We start from the raw sequence: 17,699 nt of genomic DNA, 5'->3' as shown, positions 1-17,699 counted from the left end.
ACACACGCCCAGTATATTATCTAACATGAACACACACACACCCACCCACCACATTGTTTAACACGAACACACACACACACACACACACACACACACACACACACACACACACACACACACACACACACACACACACACACACACACACACACACACACACACACACACACACACACACACACACACACACACACACACACACACACACACCACATTGTCTTGCTTTGTGATGCTGGGAATAAAAAAAGCCTGATACTTAGTATTTAGTCATCAACGGTACAAAAAATAATTGCTAGTCTCAGGCACTGATCTAGGATCAGCTTATCCTCTCCAAAGCTTCATCTAAGAGTAACTTCATCCTAGTCCTAACAGCTCTCGCCACACACAGGTTTACCTCTGCATATCAACATGTTCAAGACATGACATATTACAGGAGTCATTTATTGTCAACGCCAGCGGTTCCATAGTAACATTAGAACATCTATTAGAACTGATAAGATCTGTCCAGGACTTCCATGTAATCTGGCTTGGTACTAAGTCTCATTCTCAACTCTCGTGGAAACTCTGAGTTCTGGCTCTGATTACTACTGCTTGGCCCCGTGCACGCTGTCATTGTAGTAACCACGAGTGATTGGCTGGCTCTAGTTTCCTCTTTGGGTTCGGGGGGCTGAGGGGGTTGTGGAGGGTGGGAATAGCGGGGTGGTGGGGGACGTGTATACCTGTCCGGCAGGTCTCGGAACTCTGGGACGGCGGCGGACATTCCAGAGATCCCAAACAGGCAGTCAACCAATCCCACCTTGGGGGTGGGGCCCTGGCTGTCTATGACCGTTGGGCAGAGGGTCCCGTTTCCACGGAGATCTGAAAGAGGGGGTCCCACTGCCCCGGCAACGGTACTGATGGGGGGATGGGACACCTCCATGTTACACTCTCGCTCTCTCTCTGCCACAAAACGATAGTGTCCTTCGCTCTCTCTCTCCCCCGCCGAGGGGTATCTTCCCACGTTCCCTTTCTCTTTAGAAGCAGAGAGCTGCTTCTGTTGTTGCCATTGCTGCTTCACCACTGAATCATCCTCATTCTTATAGACTGGGCTACTGCACATGTGTGTTGAGGGACTGAGGTTAGGGTTAGGGCCAGGGACGACGGGGAGGATGCTATCGTAGACAAGGCTATGCTGCAAGGCAGACAGAGGAGGAAGAGGGGTCTTCGATACCGGTAACCTGTGGTGCTGCTGCTCGGTGAATATCCCACATTCCATCTGGATCCCGGCCAGATCCACCTCTCCCTGCCGCCGGAACGGCAGCTTGTGCCGCCTCCTCAGGGCATAGGCGATCAGCGCCGCTGCCGCAAAGAACGCCGACACGAACAGCACCAGCAGGCTGAGCACCAACACCGACAGAGGGATGGAAGCCTTGGTGATGGGACCCAGGGGGCCATGGCCTGGCACAGGGTAGCCCAGAGAGAAATCACCGTCTGGGGCTGTGGAGCTGTTCCACTCTCCCTGGTTCTCCACCGTGGCCTGGTGGGTGTCCAGGTCTGGACAGAGGAGGTCCAGGGAAAGAGAGCGAAGGTCTGTACCTACAACAAAGATACACAATGAAAAGAAAGGCACTTTCTTTAAGTCACTGAAGTACAACAAACCAAACAAATAAAGGAACAACAGTGGAAGAGCCCCATGCATTCACCTACACTGCACACCTGTGTAGAGGAGCGTCAACTTCACACATCCATGCCAGACATCAACCACATTGAAGATACGCAAGGACCTCCCTTCACTGGCCAGAGAACACAAGAAGAGGGAGGCCACGCTCACAGCAAGTTCCCAGCAGGAGCCCTCCCACCTTTTGAATACTTATGTAAATGTGATATATATATATTTATGTATTTTAGAATATAGAATATATGAAGGAAAATAAATTTGAATTGATTAAAGGTTCATTTTGTGCCTTTGTATAGCTGAAAAGGTCCCTGTCCCACTATTCAAACACCATTCAAGGGAAGTACTATAAATCTGATATCATAAAATATAATAACGGTTTATATGAGCAGTTATATTTTAAATCACCACCAATAACTATTCATTTTAACACCAAAAAGATAGATTGTTGATCAATAATTGACAGGTTGGTTTCAAATGAGTTTCAACAGCTCACCCCATCTAGGAAAACTGACCACAACCACTACAATGATGCCACACTAACCCAAAACATTTTTTCGTTCACAAAACACATTCAGCAACAACCCAAAAGCATTAGTTGTGATTGGGTTGCAAAATGACCATAGTACAGTACCCTCTAACACACATGTACCACTACACCTGATGTCCCACTAATGCAGACATCTCCCTAAGCCTGTTAAGAGATTTGACTTAGTCATACATTTTGATTGAGACACTTATTTATATAATAATTATAGGAGCCACCTCCCATTTCTTATAGTCCCACACAAGGATTCTGTAGTCCCATGGTGTGGTTATGTTTAATATAGCTAGAGGACTTGTAAACACTGTAGCCATTGAAAAAGCTGTTACATGATATCAAATCAAATCAAATTTGTCATGTGCCGAATACAACAGGTGTAGTGAAATGCTTACTGACAAGCCCTTAACCAACAATGGAGTTTAAGAAAGTAGTAATATATATTTTTTATAGTAACACAATAAAATAACGAGGCTATATACAGGGGGTACCGAGTCAATGGGGGTACAGGCTAGTCAAGGTAATTTGTACATGTAGGTAGGTGTAAAGTGACTATGCATAGATAATAAACAGTGAGTAGCAGCAGTGTAAAAATAAGGGGGGGGGGGGGGGGGGGGTTAATGCAAATAGTCCAGGTGGCCATTTGATTAACTGTTCAGCAATCTTATGACTTGGAGGTAGAAGCTGTTATGGAGCCTTTTGGCCTAGACTTGGCACTCTTTTACCACTTGCCATGCAGTAGCAGAGAGAACAGTCTATGACTTGGGTGACTGAAGTCTTTGACAATTTTTTGGGCCTTCCTATGACACCGCCTAGTATATAGGTCCTGGATGGCAGGAAGCTTGGCCCCAGTGGGCCGTACGCACTACCCTCTGTAGTGATTTATGGTCAGATGACGAGCAGTTGCCATACCAGGCGGTGATGCAACCGGTAAGGATGCTCTCGATGGTGCAGATGTAGAATCTTTTGAGGATCTGGGGACCCATGCCAAATCTTTTCCGTCTCCTAAGGGGGAAAAGGCGTTGTCACACCCTCTTCAAGACTGCCTTATACAGCTCATTGAGTGTGGTCTTAGGGTCAGCATTGGTTTGTGGTGGTAAATAGATGGCTACGAAAAATATAGATGAAAACTCTCTTGGTAGATATTGTGTTTTACAGCTTATCATGAGGTACTCTACCTCAGGCGAGCAATACCTCGAGACTTCCGTAATATTAGACATCGCGCACCAGCTGTTTTTGACAAATAGACACACACCACCACCCATCGTCTTACCAGACGTAGCTGTTTTGTCCTGCCGATGCGCAGAAAAACCAGCCAACTGTATAATTTCCGTGTCATCGTTCAGCCACAACTCTGTGAGACATAAGATATTACAGTTTTTAATGTCCCGTTGGTAGGATAGTCTCGAACGGAGCTCATCCAGTTTATTCTCCAGTGATTGCACGTTGGTCAATAGAACGGATGGTAGAGGCGGGTTACCCACTTGCCGACGAATCACAAGGCACCCGGATCTGTGCCCTCTTTTCTTCATGCGAACGACGGGGATGTGGACCTGGTCCGGGAGCAAGAGTATATCCTTCGCGTCGGACTCATTAAAGAAGAAAATCTTTGTCCAGTTCGAGGTGAGTAATTGCTGTTCTGATATCCAGAAGCTCTTTTCGGTTATAAGAGATGGTAGCAGAAACATTATGTACAAAATAAGCGAACAATGCGAGGAAAACCCCCACAAAAAAGCACAATTGGTTAGGAGCCCAAAAAACGTCAGCCAGCCCCTCCGGCACCATTACCATGATACAGCCTACAGTAGCAGCCGATGTGTAGTGTTCAATGGAGGCACAGATTCCATGAGACTTTTGAAAACATTCACCTTTTTAGCCACTTATCCTTCAGACAAGTGCACTATATATACAAAAGTATGTGGACACCTCTTCAAATGAGTGGATTTGGCTATTTCAGCCACACCCGTTGCTGACAGGTGTATAAAATCGAGCACACAGTCATGCAATCTCCTTACTGAAGAGCTCAGTGACTTTCAACGTGGCACCGTCATAGGATGCCACCTTTCCAACAAGTCAGCCCCGCTAGAGCTGCCCCGCTAGAGCTGCCCACGGTCAACTGTTGGTGCTGTTATTGTGAAGTGGAAACGTCTAGGAGCAACAACGGCTCAGCCGCGAAGTGGTAGGCCACACAAGCTCACAGAACAGGACCGCTCTCTATCCATATAGTCTTTTTTCCATTTAATCAAATACTATGGAAATACCCCACACCCTTTTCCCTTCCTCTCATTTAGCATTATGCCATTTATTATTCATTCATCCTTTACATTCAGCACATTATCCCGGTTATTTCCTAATAAATCTGTTGTTTATAAAGTATCTACTCTTCTCCATGAATGCCTTGCCTTGTCATTTAACAGTACTCAATTTCCTTCAGATAGAATTATGTGAGTTGTATTTATCCCGTGTTGCTAAATGATATATTCTTTCTGACTCAGAACAAACAAGTGGAGCCCGATTAATGAATTCACATAGACACTCCTTTACACCTGGGAAGTGTGGGAAGCGTCAAGGGGAGAGGAATGGTGAATGGTGTGGTAATGTTAACTGTGCTAGAAAAAATAAATAACGATCCGTACACTCTATATATACAGTGTATATAAACTCCCAGTCATTTATTGGGTAAAACACCAATGTTTCGGCAGACGTTCGGTAGCCTTCAGATGTTGCTGTTTTACCCAATAAATGACTGGGAGTTTATATGTATATAGAGAGTGTGCCCCTCTCTTTATTTATTTTCGTAGCTTACAGTTTATTCACCGTTAGTCAGCACCTCTACACAAAATAATGTTCTCTGGGTGTGCGCCAGCTCATGCTTTTTATTAGAATGTTAACTGTGCTGCCATGAGCCTTAGACCCCGGTACCTGTGGTCTCTTCTGGTGAGTGACAGACCACCTCCCCCACCACCACCACCGCACTCAGGCCCTCCAGCCAGCGCTTCAGAGGGGCCGCATCACACCGGCACTCCCATGGGTTCTGCTGCAGGTCCACCTGGGAGGAGATGATGAGAAAATGTGATTGATGCCATACAAAATGAGGAACATCTGGACTAGTCCAGTTAGATGCTCTAGAATCCCCTTCACAGACAGACTGACAGACACACCTGTGCCCATACACGTTACACACACACACCTATACCAATATACACCACCCCACTACACACACCTTGTCTGCACACACACCTAACCCCCTACAAACACCCCTCCCTTCCTCCTCATACCTGCACCAGTCCAGTGAGGTGCTCTAACACCCCCTCTACAGGCAGGCTGAGGAAGTGGTTGTTGCGGAGGTTGAGGCGAGAGAGGGAGATGCCCTGGAACACTCCGATAGGAAGTGACCTCAGCAGGTTGGCGTTGAGGAAGAGCAGCTGGAGAGACGGCATGGGGCTGAATGCTCCCGCCTCCACCACACCGATCTCATTGTACTCAAAGTACAGATACCTACAAGGAGACATGATCATACAGGACCCAGGAATGTGTGTGTGACTGAGTGTGTGTGTGACAGTCAGTCCTACCTGAGGTTAAGTAGACCCAGGAACATGTGTGGGCTAAGCCTCTGCAGGTTGTTGCCGTTCAGGTAGAGACTCCTCAGGGTCGGCAGGCTGGAGAACGCTCCCTCCTGGAGAACCAGACAGAGAGAAAGAGCGAGAGAGGGGAGAGAGACAGGGACAGAGAGAGACAGGGACAGAGAGAGACAGAGGAAGAGAGAGAGAGAGGGGAGAGAGACAGAGAAAGATAAAGGCAGAAAAAGAGAGAGAGAAAGAGGGACAGAGAAAGAGAGCGACAGAAAGAGAGAAAGAGAGCGAGAGTGAAAGAGAAGGTAAATACAGGGACTTCATGTCCATTGTGCCACAGGTCCCCTCAATGTTATCCAGGTGTATGCTGAAATCCAGGTTATAGGCCTAATGTTTTGTTGTTTACTAATAATTAAATCATAGATATCAAACTTGGCCATCAGTGCTCCCCGTGTATGACGCCTCAGGCTAAAGACAATCTGAACCCTAGGAGATCCTACGCCTAAACCTGAATAAAGGAGATCCTCTCTGGCCAACAACAACCTGAATAAAGGAGATCTCCTGGCTAATGACAACCTGAATAAAGGAGATCCTCTCTGGCTAACAACAACCTGAGTAAAGGAGATCCTCTCTGGCTAACAACAACCTGAGTAAAGGAGATCCTCTCTGGCTAACAACAACCTGAGTAAAGGAGATCCTCTCTGGCTAACAACAACCTGAATAAAGGAGATCCTCTCTGGCTAACAACAACCTGAATAAAGGAGATCCTCTCTGGCTAACAACAACCTGAATAAAGGAGATCCTCTCTGGCTAACAACAACCTGAGTAAAGGAGATCCTCTCTGGCTAACAACAACCTGAATAAAGAAGATCCTCTCTGGCTAACAACAACCTGAATAAAGGAGATCCTCTCTGGCTAACAACAACCTGAACAAAGGAGATCCTCTGGCTAACAACAACCTGAATAAAGGAGATCCTCTCTGGCTAACAACAACCTGAATAAAGGAGATCCTCTCTGGCTAACAACAACCTGAATAAAGGAGATCCTCTCTGGCTAACAACAACCTGAATAAAGGAGATCCTCTCTGGCTAACAACAACCTGAACAAAGGAGATCCTCTGGCTAACAACAACCTGAATAAAGGAGATCCTCTCTGGCTAACAACAACCTGAACAAAGGAGATCCTCTGGCTAACAACAACCTGAACAAAGGAGATCCTCTGGCTAACAACAACCTGAATAAAGGAGATCCTCTCTGGCTAACAACAACCTGAATAAAGAAGATCCTCTCTGGCTAACAACAACCTGAATAAAGGAGATCCTCTGGCTAACAACAACCTGAATAAAGGAGATCCTCTCTGGCTAACAACAACCTGAATAAAGGAGATCCTCTCTGGCTAACAACAACCTGAACAAAGGAGATCCTCTGGCTAACAACAACCTGAACAAAGGAGATCCTCTGGCTAACAACAACCTGAATAAAGGAGATCCTCTCTGGCTAACAACAACCTGAATAAAGAAGATCCTCTGGATAGTGACAACCTGAATAAAGGAGATCCTCTGGATAGTGACAACCTGAATAAAGGAGATCCCCTGGCTAATGACAACCTGAATAAAGGAGATCCTGTTGTTTCCCAGGTGAAGTAGATCCAGACTGGAAAAATTCCAGAAATCTGACTTATAGATCCGCTGGATGAGGTTGCCGCTGAGGTACAGCTTCCGTCCGTTGAGGGGGCGTGGCGTAAGCTGGGACACATTATGGAAGCCGCTCTCCTTACAGTTGACTGTCAACCCTAGGTCTGGAACAATATACTGAATCAACTTTATTTGTACAGCTTTTTTCATACATTTCAGCCCAAAGTGTTTTGCATTGAGAACATATGCAAAGCTAGTCTCAGCAGTATGACATCATCAGACACAATGGGGCGACTTCCTGTTTACAGACAACAACATAATTCATATTTGTCACTGGTGCATAGTGCAATGATTGTCCCTGTTAGTTTGTGTCCCTTGTGGCTTGCCCACATTGTGAAGAGTACAATAGTAGCAGTCTTGGCAAATTCAAATCTTGTTGTTGTTTATATCTGTTAGCAGGAAGTCACCCTGCTGTGTGTGATGATGTCACACTGCTGAGCCAAAGAAGTCCCATCCAAACTGTACCTGAGATGTGGAGGTTACAGGTGCACCCCAGAGGACATATGATGGGGATGGGGGGGCGAGTCTGGTACCCTGCGATGGGAGGGGGCTGGTTGGGGAGGAGGCTACGCTGGGTAGGGGGTGTCCTGGAGGGCCTGGGACGCTTAGTGGGCCGAGGGGACCTCTCTCTCCCCCTCCGCTCCACCGATGATGAAGAAGTTGACGAAGATGAGGTATGTGTGTTCTGATGGTGAACCATGGAGGACGGCTTGGTGGGTCTGGGCCTCCCAGGCTTGGGGTTCGCTTTTGGGTTAGAGGGCGGATGCTGAGGAGGCTGTACCCCTCCGTGCTTCTCCCTCTCTCCCTCTTTCTCCCCCTCTCCCTCCACCTCTCCGGCACACAGTGCTTTGCGTGGTATCTCCCTCAGGTCTTTCCCGTGCAGGTGGAAGGGGTATTCGCAGGTGATGTCCCCCACCACTGCGGTGTAGGGGATGTGTCCAAGCCAGGTCTGCAGCTGGACAGCCTCACAGCCACAGATCCAGGGGTTCTCCTCCAGCTGGAGCTCCATCAGGCTACGGCCCACATACTCCAGGGTCCCGGCGTAGGCCAGGCTCTTCAGACGGTTCCCCCGCAGGTCCAGGTGGGTCAGAGACACAGATCTGGGGGTGGAAGGGATCATTACGGCTGGGGTCAATTCCATTTCAATTCAGGAATGAAACTGAAATTTAGAATTGAAATGGAATTGGTGATCATGTTATTGAAGAATAAGGAACATGACTGATACATGTTATAGATGTGATTGAAAACAACTTTTTCAGACAGTTACCTTGGTCAGAGCGAGAAACATACCCATGATGTGAACATAGTGCAGGGTTATTAAGCAGGTAGATAGATACCTGAAGAGGTGAGGAGGCAGAGCAGGGATCAGGTTGTCATTGAGGATGAGCACTCGTAATTTAAGCAGGTAGCGTAGTGCCCCGCTGTCGATGCGTTTGATGACATTGTAGTCGGCCTGTAGGTAGAGGGGATAGAGGTAAAGTCAAAGTGTTCAAATGTGACATTTTGACACAAACAGGAACTCATCAGGCTCAGGAGATCACACATAACTTATTGATTATCGTTGTCACAGTAAGTATGGATGAGGACTAATTCCAGGGATTATTGATGAGGATTGACCACAGTGTTTATTGATGTTTCTGATGGGTAGTAATCATGTCAGGCCTACCTGCAGGTACTCCAGTGCCTCCAGGCCAGAGAAGGTGTCGTTGCGGAACACCTCCAGCTTGTTCTCGTGGAGGTAGAGGCGTCTCAGTGTCCCTAGACCATGAAACGCCCCGGCACGGATGTCCTGCAGCGCGTTGTTGCCTAGGTTTATCGCCACGGCATTGCTATGGTGCAGGAAGCCGTTGCTATAGAGACGCCTCAAGGAGTTCCTCTGCAGGTTGAGCTTGAAGGGGCGGAGCCAGGACTGGGACACCTGATTGTTTGATTGATTGGTTGGTTGGTTGGTTGACTTTATTTAATCATATACAAATACATATATGCCAAAACAGAAACAGTACATTTAGTGCAGTAATGCAGTACAGTGCAGAACAGGGCTGTTTATTAATATACTACTGCAGTATGTATATTATAATATGAAGTACATTAGATTAAGCTAATGCAGTGCAGTCACCTGGCTGGCGTTAGTGAAGCCCCGCCCATCACAGTGCACGTGCAACACGCCCTCTTTGACCTCGCACGTGCACGGCTCGAAGCACGGTTCGTCCACCTCCTCCTCCGAGCTGTCCACCATAGGGGTGTGTGTGGAGGTGGGCGTCGGGGTGTGTGTGTGAGTGTGTGTCTGGGTCGGGGTCACACAACCCAGGACCACCACAGACAGCAGGGAGAGCCACAGCATCCTACCTCCTCTGCCTTCAGCCCAGCCCAGGGCAGCGGCACACACCCACCCCTCACTACACTGCATACAGAAACACACACATGACTACTGTTAAATGGGATCCTATCAGACCCAGCCCAGGGCAGCGGCACACACCCACCCCTCACTACACTGCATACAGAAACACACACATGACTACTGTTAAATGGGATCCTATCAGACCCAGCAGAGTGATGCTTATGCATGTCCCTTTGTTTGTGAACTACTGGCACCGTCGCGTTAACGTTACTGTTCCTGGTTGTACTCTGGTTTCACATCCTGGAACTAACACTTGGACTGGTACCAGAATAAACTTGGTTTTCACATGAGTGAATTTGTTATTTGTATTTTTTTTATTTCACCTTTATTTAACCAGGTAGGCTAGTTGAGAACAAGTTCTCATTTGCAACTGCGACCTGGCCAAGATAAAGCATAGCAGTGTGAACAGACAACAACACAGAGTTACACATGGAGTAAACAATTAACAAGTCAATAACACAGTAGAAAAAAGAGAGTCTATATACATTGTGTGCAAAAGGCATAAGGAGGTAGGCGAATAATTACAATTTTGCAGATTAACACTGGAGTGATAAATGATCAGATGGTCATGTACAGGTAGAGATATTGGTGTGCAAAAGAGCAGAAAAGTAAATAAATATAAACAGTAAGGGGATGAGGTAGGTAAAATTGGGTGGGCTATTTACCGATAGACTATGTATAGCTGCAGCGATCGGTTAGCTGCTCAGATAGCAGATGTTTGAAGTTGGTGAGGGAGATAAAAGTCTCCAACTTCAGCGATTTTTGCAATTCGTTCCAGTCACAGGCAGCAGAGAACTGGAACGAAATGCGGCCAAATGAGGTGTTGGCTTTAGGGATGATCAGTGAGATACACCTGCTGGAGCGCGTGCTACGGGTGGGTGTTGCCATCGTGACCAGTGAACTGAGATACGGCGGAGCTTTACCTAGCATGGACTTGTAGATGACCTGGAGCCAGTGGGTCTGGCGACGAATATGTAGCGAGGGCCAGCCGACTAGAGCATACAGGTTGCAGTGGTGGGTGGTATAAGGTGCTTTAGTAACAAAACGGATGGCACTGTGATAAACTGCATCCAGTTTGCTGAGTAGCGTATTGGAAGCTATTTTGTAGATGACATCGCCGAAGTCGAGGATCGGTAGAATAGTCAGTTTTACTAGGGTAAGTTTGGCGGCGTGAGTGAAGGAGGCTTTGTTGCGGAATAGAAAGCAGACTCTAGATTTGATTTTAGATTGGAGATGTTTGATATGAGTCTGGAAGGAGAGTTTACAGTCTTGCCAGACACCTAGGTACTTATAGATGTCCACATATTCTAGGTCGGAACCATCCAGGGTGGTGATGCTAGTCGGGCGTGCGGGTGCAGGCAGCGAACGGTTGAAAAGCATGCATTTGGTTTTACTAGCGTTTAAGAGCAGTTGGAGGCCACGGAAGGAGTGTTGTATGGCATTGAAGCTTGTTTGGAGGTTAGATAGCACAGTGTCCAAGGAAGGTCCGGAAGTATACAGAATGGTGTCGTCTGCGTAGAGGTGGATCAGGGAATCGCCCGCAGCAAGAGCAACATCATTGATATATACAGAGAAAAAAGTCGGCCCGAGAATTGAACCCTGTGGCACCCCCATAGAGACTGCCAGAGGACCGGACAGCATGCCCTCCGATTTGACACACTGAACTCTGTCTGCAAAGTAGTTGGTGAACCAGGCAAGGCAGTCATTAGAAAAACTGAGGCTGCTGAGTCTGCCGATAAGAATATGGTGATTGACAGAGTCGAAAGCCTTGGCAAGGTCGATGAAGACGGCTGCACAGTACTGTCTTTTATCGATGGCGGTTATGATATCGTTTAGTACCTTGAGCGTGGCTGAGGTGCACCCGTGACCGGCTCGGAAACCAGATTGCACAGCGGAGAAGGTACGGTGGTATTCGAGATGGTCAGTGACCTGTTTGTTGACTTGGCTTTTGAAGATCTTAGATAGGCAGGGCAGGATGGATATAGGTCTGTAACAGTTTGGGTCCAGGGTGTCTCCTCCTTTGAAGAGGGGGATGACTGCGGCAGCTTTCCAATCCTTGGGGATCTCAGACGATATGAAAGAGAGGTTGAACAGGCTGGTAATAGGGGTTGCGACAATGGCGGCGGATAGTTTCAGAAATAGAGGGTCCAGATTGTCAAGCCCAGCTGATTTGTATGGGTCAAGATTTTGCAGCTCTTCCAGAACATCTGCTATCTGGATTTGGGTAAAGGAGGAGAGGCTTGGGCGAGTAGCTGCGGGGGGGGGGCGGGGCGGAGCTGTTGGCCGAGGTTGGAGTAGCCAGGAAGGCATGGCCAGCCGTTGAGAAATGCTTGTTGAAGTTTTCGATAATCATGGATTTATCAGTGGTGACCGTGTTACCTAGCCTCAGTGCAGTGGGCAGCTGGGAGGAGGTGCTCTTGTTCTCCATGGACTTCACAGTGTCCCAGAACTTTTTGGAGTTAGAGCTACAGGATGCAAATTTCTGCCTGAAGAAGCTGGCCTTTGCTTTCCTGACTGACTGCGTGTATTGGTTCCTGACTTCCCTGAACAGTTGCATATCGCGGGGACTATTCGATGCTATTGCATGTCCGCCACAGGATGTTTTTGTGCTGGTCGAGGGCAGTCAGGTCTGGAGTGAACCAAGGGCTATATCTGTTCTTAGTTCTGCATTTTTTGAACGGAGCATGCTTAACTAAAATGGTGAGGAAGTTACTTTTAAAGAATGACCAGGCATCCTCAACTGACGGGATGAGGTCAATATCCTTCCAGGATACACGGGCCAGGTTCGATTAGAAAGGCCTGCTCACAGAAGTGTTTTAGGGAGCGTTTGACAGTGATGAGGGGTGGAAGTTTGACTGCGGATCCGTAGCGGATACAGGCAATGAGGCAGTGATCGCTGAGATCCTGGTTGAAGACAGCAGAGGTGTATTTGGAGGGCCAGTTGGTCAGGATGACGTCTATGAGGGTGCCCTTGTTTACAGATTTAGGGTTGTACCTGGTGGGTTCCTTGATGATTTGTGTGAGATTGAGGGCATCTAGCTTAGATTGTAGGACTGCCGGGGTGTTAAGCATATCCCAGTTTCGGTCAAAACATAATTTTATATCGTTTTATCAGCTATATGAGTTTTAGTGCTATATTTAAGCACTAAGGTGCGAGGGGGTATGGTATATGGCCAATATAACATGCTAAGGGCTGTTCTTAGGCACAACGCAACGCAGAGTAAATATTATTATAAACTGGGTGGTTCGAGCCCTGAATGCTGTTTGGCTGACAGCTGTGGTATATCAGACCATATTCAAAAGGTATGACAAAACATGTATTTTTACTGCTCTAATTACGTTGGTAAACAGTTTATAATAGCTATAAGGCACCTCTGGGATTTGTGATATATGGCCAATATACCACGGCTAAAGGCTGTATCTAGGCACCCCGCGTTGCGTCATGCTTAAGAACAGCCCGTAGCTGGTATATTGGCCATATACCACACCTCCTCTGACCTTATTGCTTAATTATAATATAATGATAGTTTATAGTATATATATTTATATCGGAGTTATAGCACGGTTCAGGATACATAATGCTTCAGGTTCCATACCAGACAGTGACGTGGAAACACCCATTACATTCATCAACAAGGAACTAACAACAGCAATCCAAGGCCATTATAATACATTAGGTTGATTACCATGATAATACAGCAGATAGCATGAGAGAGGATCTGAAGACCTCTTCGGGACATAAGAGGCTGCTTTAAAATCGTAATGACAGTCAGAGCGATGCTGATGATGACAATAAAATAATATGTTATAAACACAGGGCCGGATGGATGAGAGGAGAAGACTGCACTCGAAAACAAGAGATGCAGTATGCTGTCTTTAACCTGGAAAATGACATCAGGAGAAGGAGAAATCAGGAGTCTATCTTTGCCTGATTCATGTAACTTGGAGGCCACCATGCAGAAGGTAATGGGCTACTAATCAAAAAACAATAACAATCAGAAGCTACTAGCTAGTTCAATTGCTCCTGCATATAGACAGACACAGAGCCGGCTGGCTACTGGACGAGATTAGTTTAGAAGTAGCTAACACACACTGAAGAAGGCCATGATAATGAAGGTAAAAAAAATGTTTTAAATAAAAGATAATGCAATGATAACAATAACAGTAATTACAACAACGATAATGCAACAACAAGGATAGTGTAATAAACGTGGGAATAATGTTACAACAAGGATAATGCACTACATTGCAGTGGTAATGTAACAACAAGGACCATGTAACAAAAATGTTACGATAATGTAACAATACGGATAATGCAATAAAAGGTGATGATAAGGTCATGATTTGAATCAGTGGCTGGGAAAATACTGCAGTACGATAAACAGACAACCCGAGATGAGATGTCAGGGAGAGGTGATTTTGGAATGAGAGGAAGAGGACAAGGGGGGAGAAGAGGAGAAGGGGAGTGGAAAAGAAAGGGGGAGAGGAGAGGATGATAAATATGAAAAGAAGAGTGGAGAGCAGGGAAGATAAGATGGGAGAAGGGGGAAGTGAAGAAAATAGAAGATTGGAGTGAGGGGGAAATGAGCAGAGGAAGAGAGGGAGCAGAAGAGAGAGAAAATAAGAGGAGAAAAGAAAAGAGAGGACTGAGGGTCTTGTGAAAAGAGGAGAGGAGCAGAATGTTGTGCTGAAGAAAGAGGATTGATTGCGTAACCATGAGTAACCGTGAGTCAGTCAGTCAAGGCTATATCGTGTCTCTCTTTCTCTCTCACTCTCTCTCACACACAGACACACACACACACAGACACACACAGGAGAGCTCCAAGTGAAACAGCTCAAATCTATTGATATTGATTGTATCAAAAGCCTTCCTTTTCCCTGCACACAGTGTTCCCTGGCTGGAGAGAAATAGAAGGAGAGAAAGAGAGAGAGAGTGTGTGTCTGTGTGTGTGTGAGAGAGAGAGGTTTGTAGATTCAGTGGATAAATACATGCAGGTTTGTATTGAGTGGATAAATACATGCACGTTTGTATTCAGTAGATAAATACATGCAGGTTTGTATTCAGTAGATAAATACATGCAGGTTTGTATTCAGTAAATAAATACATGCAGGTTTGTATTCAGTAGATAAATACATGCAGGTTTGTATTCAGTAGATAAATACATGCAGGTTTGTATTCGGTAGATAAAAACATGCAGGTTTGTATTCAGTAGATAAATACATGCAGGTTTGTATTCAGTGGATAAATACATGCAGGTTTGTATTCAGTAGATAAATACATGCAGGTTTGTATTCAGTAGATAAATACATGCAGGTTTGTATTCAGTAGATAAATACATGCAGGTTTGTATTCAGTAGATAAATACATGCAGGTTTGTATTCAGTAGATAAATACATGCAGGTTTGTAGATTCAGTGGATAAATACATGCAGGTTTGTATTCAGTAGATAAATACATGCAGGTTTGTATTCAGTGGATAAATACATGCAGGTTTGTATTCAGTAGATAAATACATGCAGGTTTGTATTCAGTAGATAAATACATGCAGGTTTGTATTCAGTAGATAAATACATGCAGGTTTGTATTCAGTAGATAAATACATGCAGGTTTGTATTCAGTAGATAAATACATGCAGGTTTGTATTCAATAGATACATACATGCAGGTTTGTATTCAGTAGATAAATACATGCAGGTTTGTATTCAGTGGATAAATACATGCAGGTTTGTATTCAGTAGATAAATACATGCAGGTTTGTATTCAGTAGATAAATACATGCAGGTTTGTATTCAGTAGATAAATACATGCAGGTTTGTATTCAGTAGATAAATACATGCAGGTTTGTATTCAGTAGATAAATACATGCAGGTTTGTATTCAGTAGATAAATACATGCAGGTTTGTATTCAGTAGATAAATACATGCAGGTTTGTATTCAGTGGATAAATACATGCAGGTTTGTATTCAGTGGATAAATACATGCAGGTTTGTATTCAGTGGATAAATACATGCAGGTTTGTAGATTCAGTAGATAAATACATGCAGGTTTGTATTCAGTAGATAAATACATGCAGGTTTGTAGATTCAGTGGATAAATACATGCAGGTTTGTATTCAGTGGATAAATACATGCAGGTTTGTATTCAGTAGATAAATACATGCAGGTTTGTATTCAGTAGATAAATACATGCAGGTTTGTATTCAGTAGATAAATACATGCAGGTTTGTATTCAGTAGATAAATACATGCAGGTTTGTATTCAGTAGATAAATACATGCAGGTTTGTATTCAGTAGATAAATACATGCAGGTTTGTATTCAGTAGATAAATACATGCAGGTTTGTATTCAGTAGATACATACATGCAGGTTTGTAGATACATACATGCAGGTTTGTGGATAAATACATGCAGGTTTGTATTCAGTAGATAAATACATGCAGGTTTGTATTCAGTGGATAAATACATGCAGGTTTGTATTCAGTAGATAAATACATGCAGGTTTGTATTCAGTGGACTCTAGTATCCTTTTCATGCTGTAATTATGACTTAAACATATTGTGCTGGATCAATATTTCAATAGCCACTATTGAAGTATTGCAATTTGGTCCTCATTGGGTAATGACTGTCTGACCTACAAGACAACACTGTTTACTTCCTCTAGCCACTTGATTGGCTAATAACTCAGGCCCCTCTCTCTCCTGTCACCATCTCTCATTTTTCATCTCTCTCTCTCACAGAAATCTATTCATCCATCCATCCACTCATCTATCCATTCATCTATGCATACAGAACAGGTGTGGTTAGACCTACTTTGCTTTTCTATCGTGACTCTTTCTTCCTCCCTACCTTCCTCTCCCTGTTCTCCATCCCCTGCACCGTGGCGCAAACCAACCAGCAATGACCGCGGCAGCTGCTTACTACAACACATATTCATGTCACATAATCTAAGCGTCTACCTTTCCTCACGAACCCCCTGTCCAACCAGGGCCGATACAGAGCTTTCCCTGCCCGGCGCAACCCGGCCACTCTTCCCTAGAAACAAAACGTACCATCCAAAACCAAGACTATGGAAATAGCTTTATCCATACAATAATGTCAATTAGTAACATTACTGGGCACAATTGTAATTATAGAATTAGTGCGTGTCCAAATAGTCATTAATATAACCTATTAAGGCACTAAATCCTTGGCATTAACGCAAACCATTTATATTCGCCTTTGTCTGCCTCCCCCTTCCCCTCCCACTAGCGCTAAGAACCATACAGCGGCAGTGGGGAGACGGGGTCTTTACTCACTCAGGTCCCGCGAAGAAATCCACGAACAGCCGATGGGAGACTTTATGCGTTGGCTGTCGACATGTCTGTTTGCTTTTCAGCTGCACTCTTCCTTCCCTCTCTCCTTTCCTCTCCTGGAGCGGTTGAGGCGGATGGGGGGAGCAGAGGGAACGTGACAGGACTGCAATGTGGGTGAGAGAGAGAGAGAGAGAGAGAGAGAGGGGGGGGGGGCGGGGGGGGGGGGAGCGCGCACCGCTTCAGAATGCAGGTCTGTTCCCCTCTCCAGCGCTCAACAGTGCTGCCCGCGGGAACTCAGCTGCGGCGCGGGACTGCCACCGAACACGCGCATGATGCTGCGCGGATTGGATGACTTGTCTCTCCATTTTTGATAACCGGGTAGCCTAATTAAAGTACAGAAAATGAAGTAGCCAAAAGGACAATAAAAGAAAGAAGGAATGAGTGGAGGGAAGTGGGAAACTGGGGAAGTATTCGAAGAAGAAGCTAGTTTGGATTTAGTGCCATGCTTCATAATATTTGACCGGGCGCGCTCATTTGGCGCTCTAATCAAGT

At 45.5% G+C, this 17,699-nt stretch overlaps 1 protein-coding gene across 1 annotated transcript; it reads right to left on the bottom strand.

Moving 5' to 3' along the window:
• Window positions 1–472: 472 nt before the first annotated feature.
• On the bottom strand, window positions 473–17,209 carry LOC139372487 (SLIT and NTRK-like protein 3). Its single transcript, XM_071112207.1, has 10 exons — window positions 17,151–17,209; window positions 9,577–9,861; window positions 9,127–9,378; window positions 8,798–8,913; window positions 7,926–8,560; window positions 7,374–7,564; window positions 5,768–5,871; window positions 5,474–5,693; window positions 5,118–5,244; window positions 473–1,575 (listed from the first exon to the last, which is right to left on the bottom strand). The coding sequence occupies exons 2-10, from the start codon at window positions 9,799–9,801 to the stop codon at window positions 485–487; spliced, it is 2,961 nt and encodes a 986-aa protein (XP_070968308.1). The 5' UTR covers window positions 9,802–9,861; window positions 17,151–17,209; the 3' UTR covers window positions 473–484.
• Between the last annotated feature and the right edge of the window lie 490 nt (window positions 17,210–17,699).

Source organism: Oncorhynchus clarkii, chromosome 18 (genome assembly GCF_045791955.1).
Source record: "Oncorhynchus clarkii lewisi isolate Uvic-CL-2024 chromosome 18, UVic_Ocla_1.0, whole genome shotgun sequence".
Taxonomy (NCBI): Eukaryota; Metazoa; Chordata; class Actinopteri; order Salmoniformes; family Salmonidae; genus Oncorhynchus; species Oncorhynchus clarkii.
The sequence above is the reverse complement of the archived record's forward strand: the minus strand, read 5'-3'. Positions and strand labels throughout refer to the sequence as shown.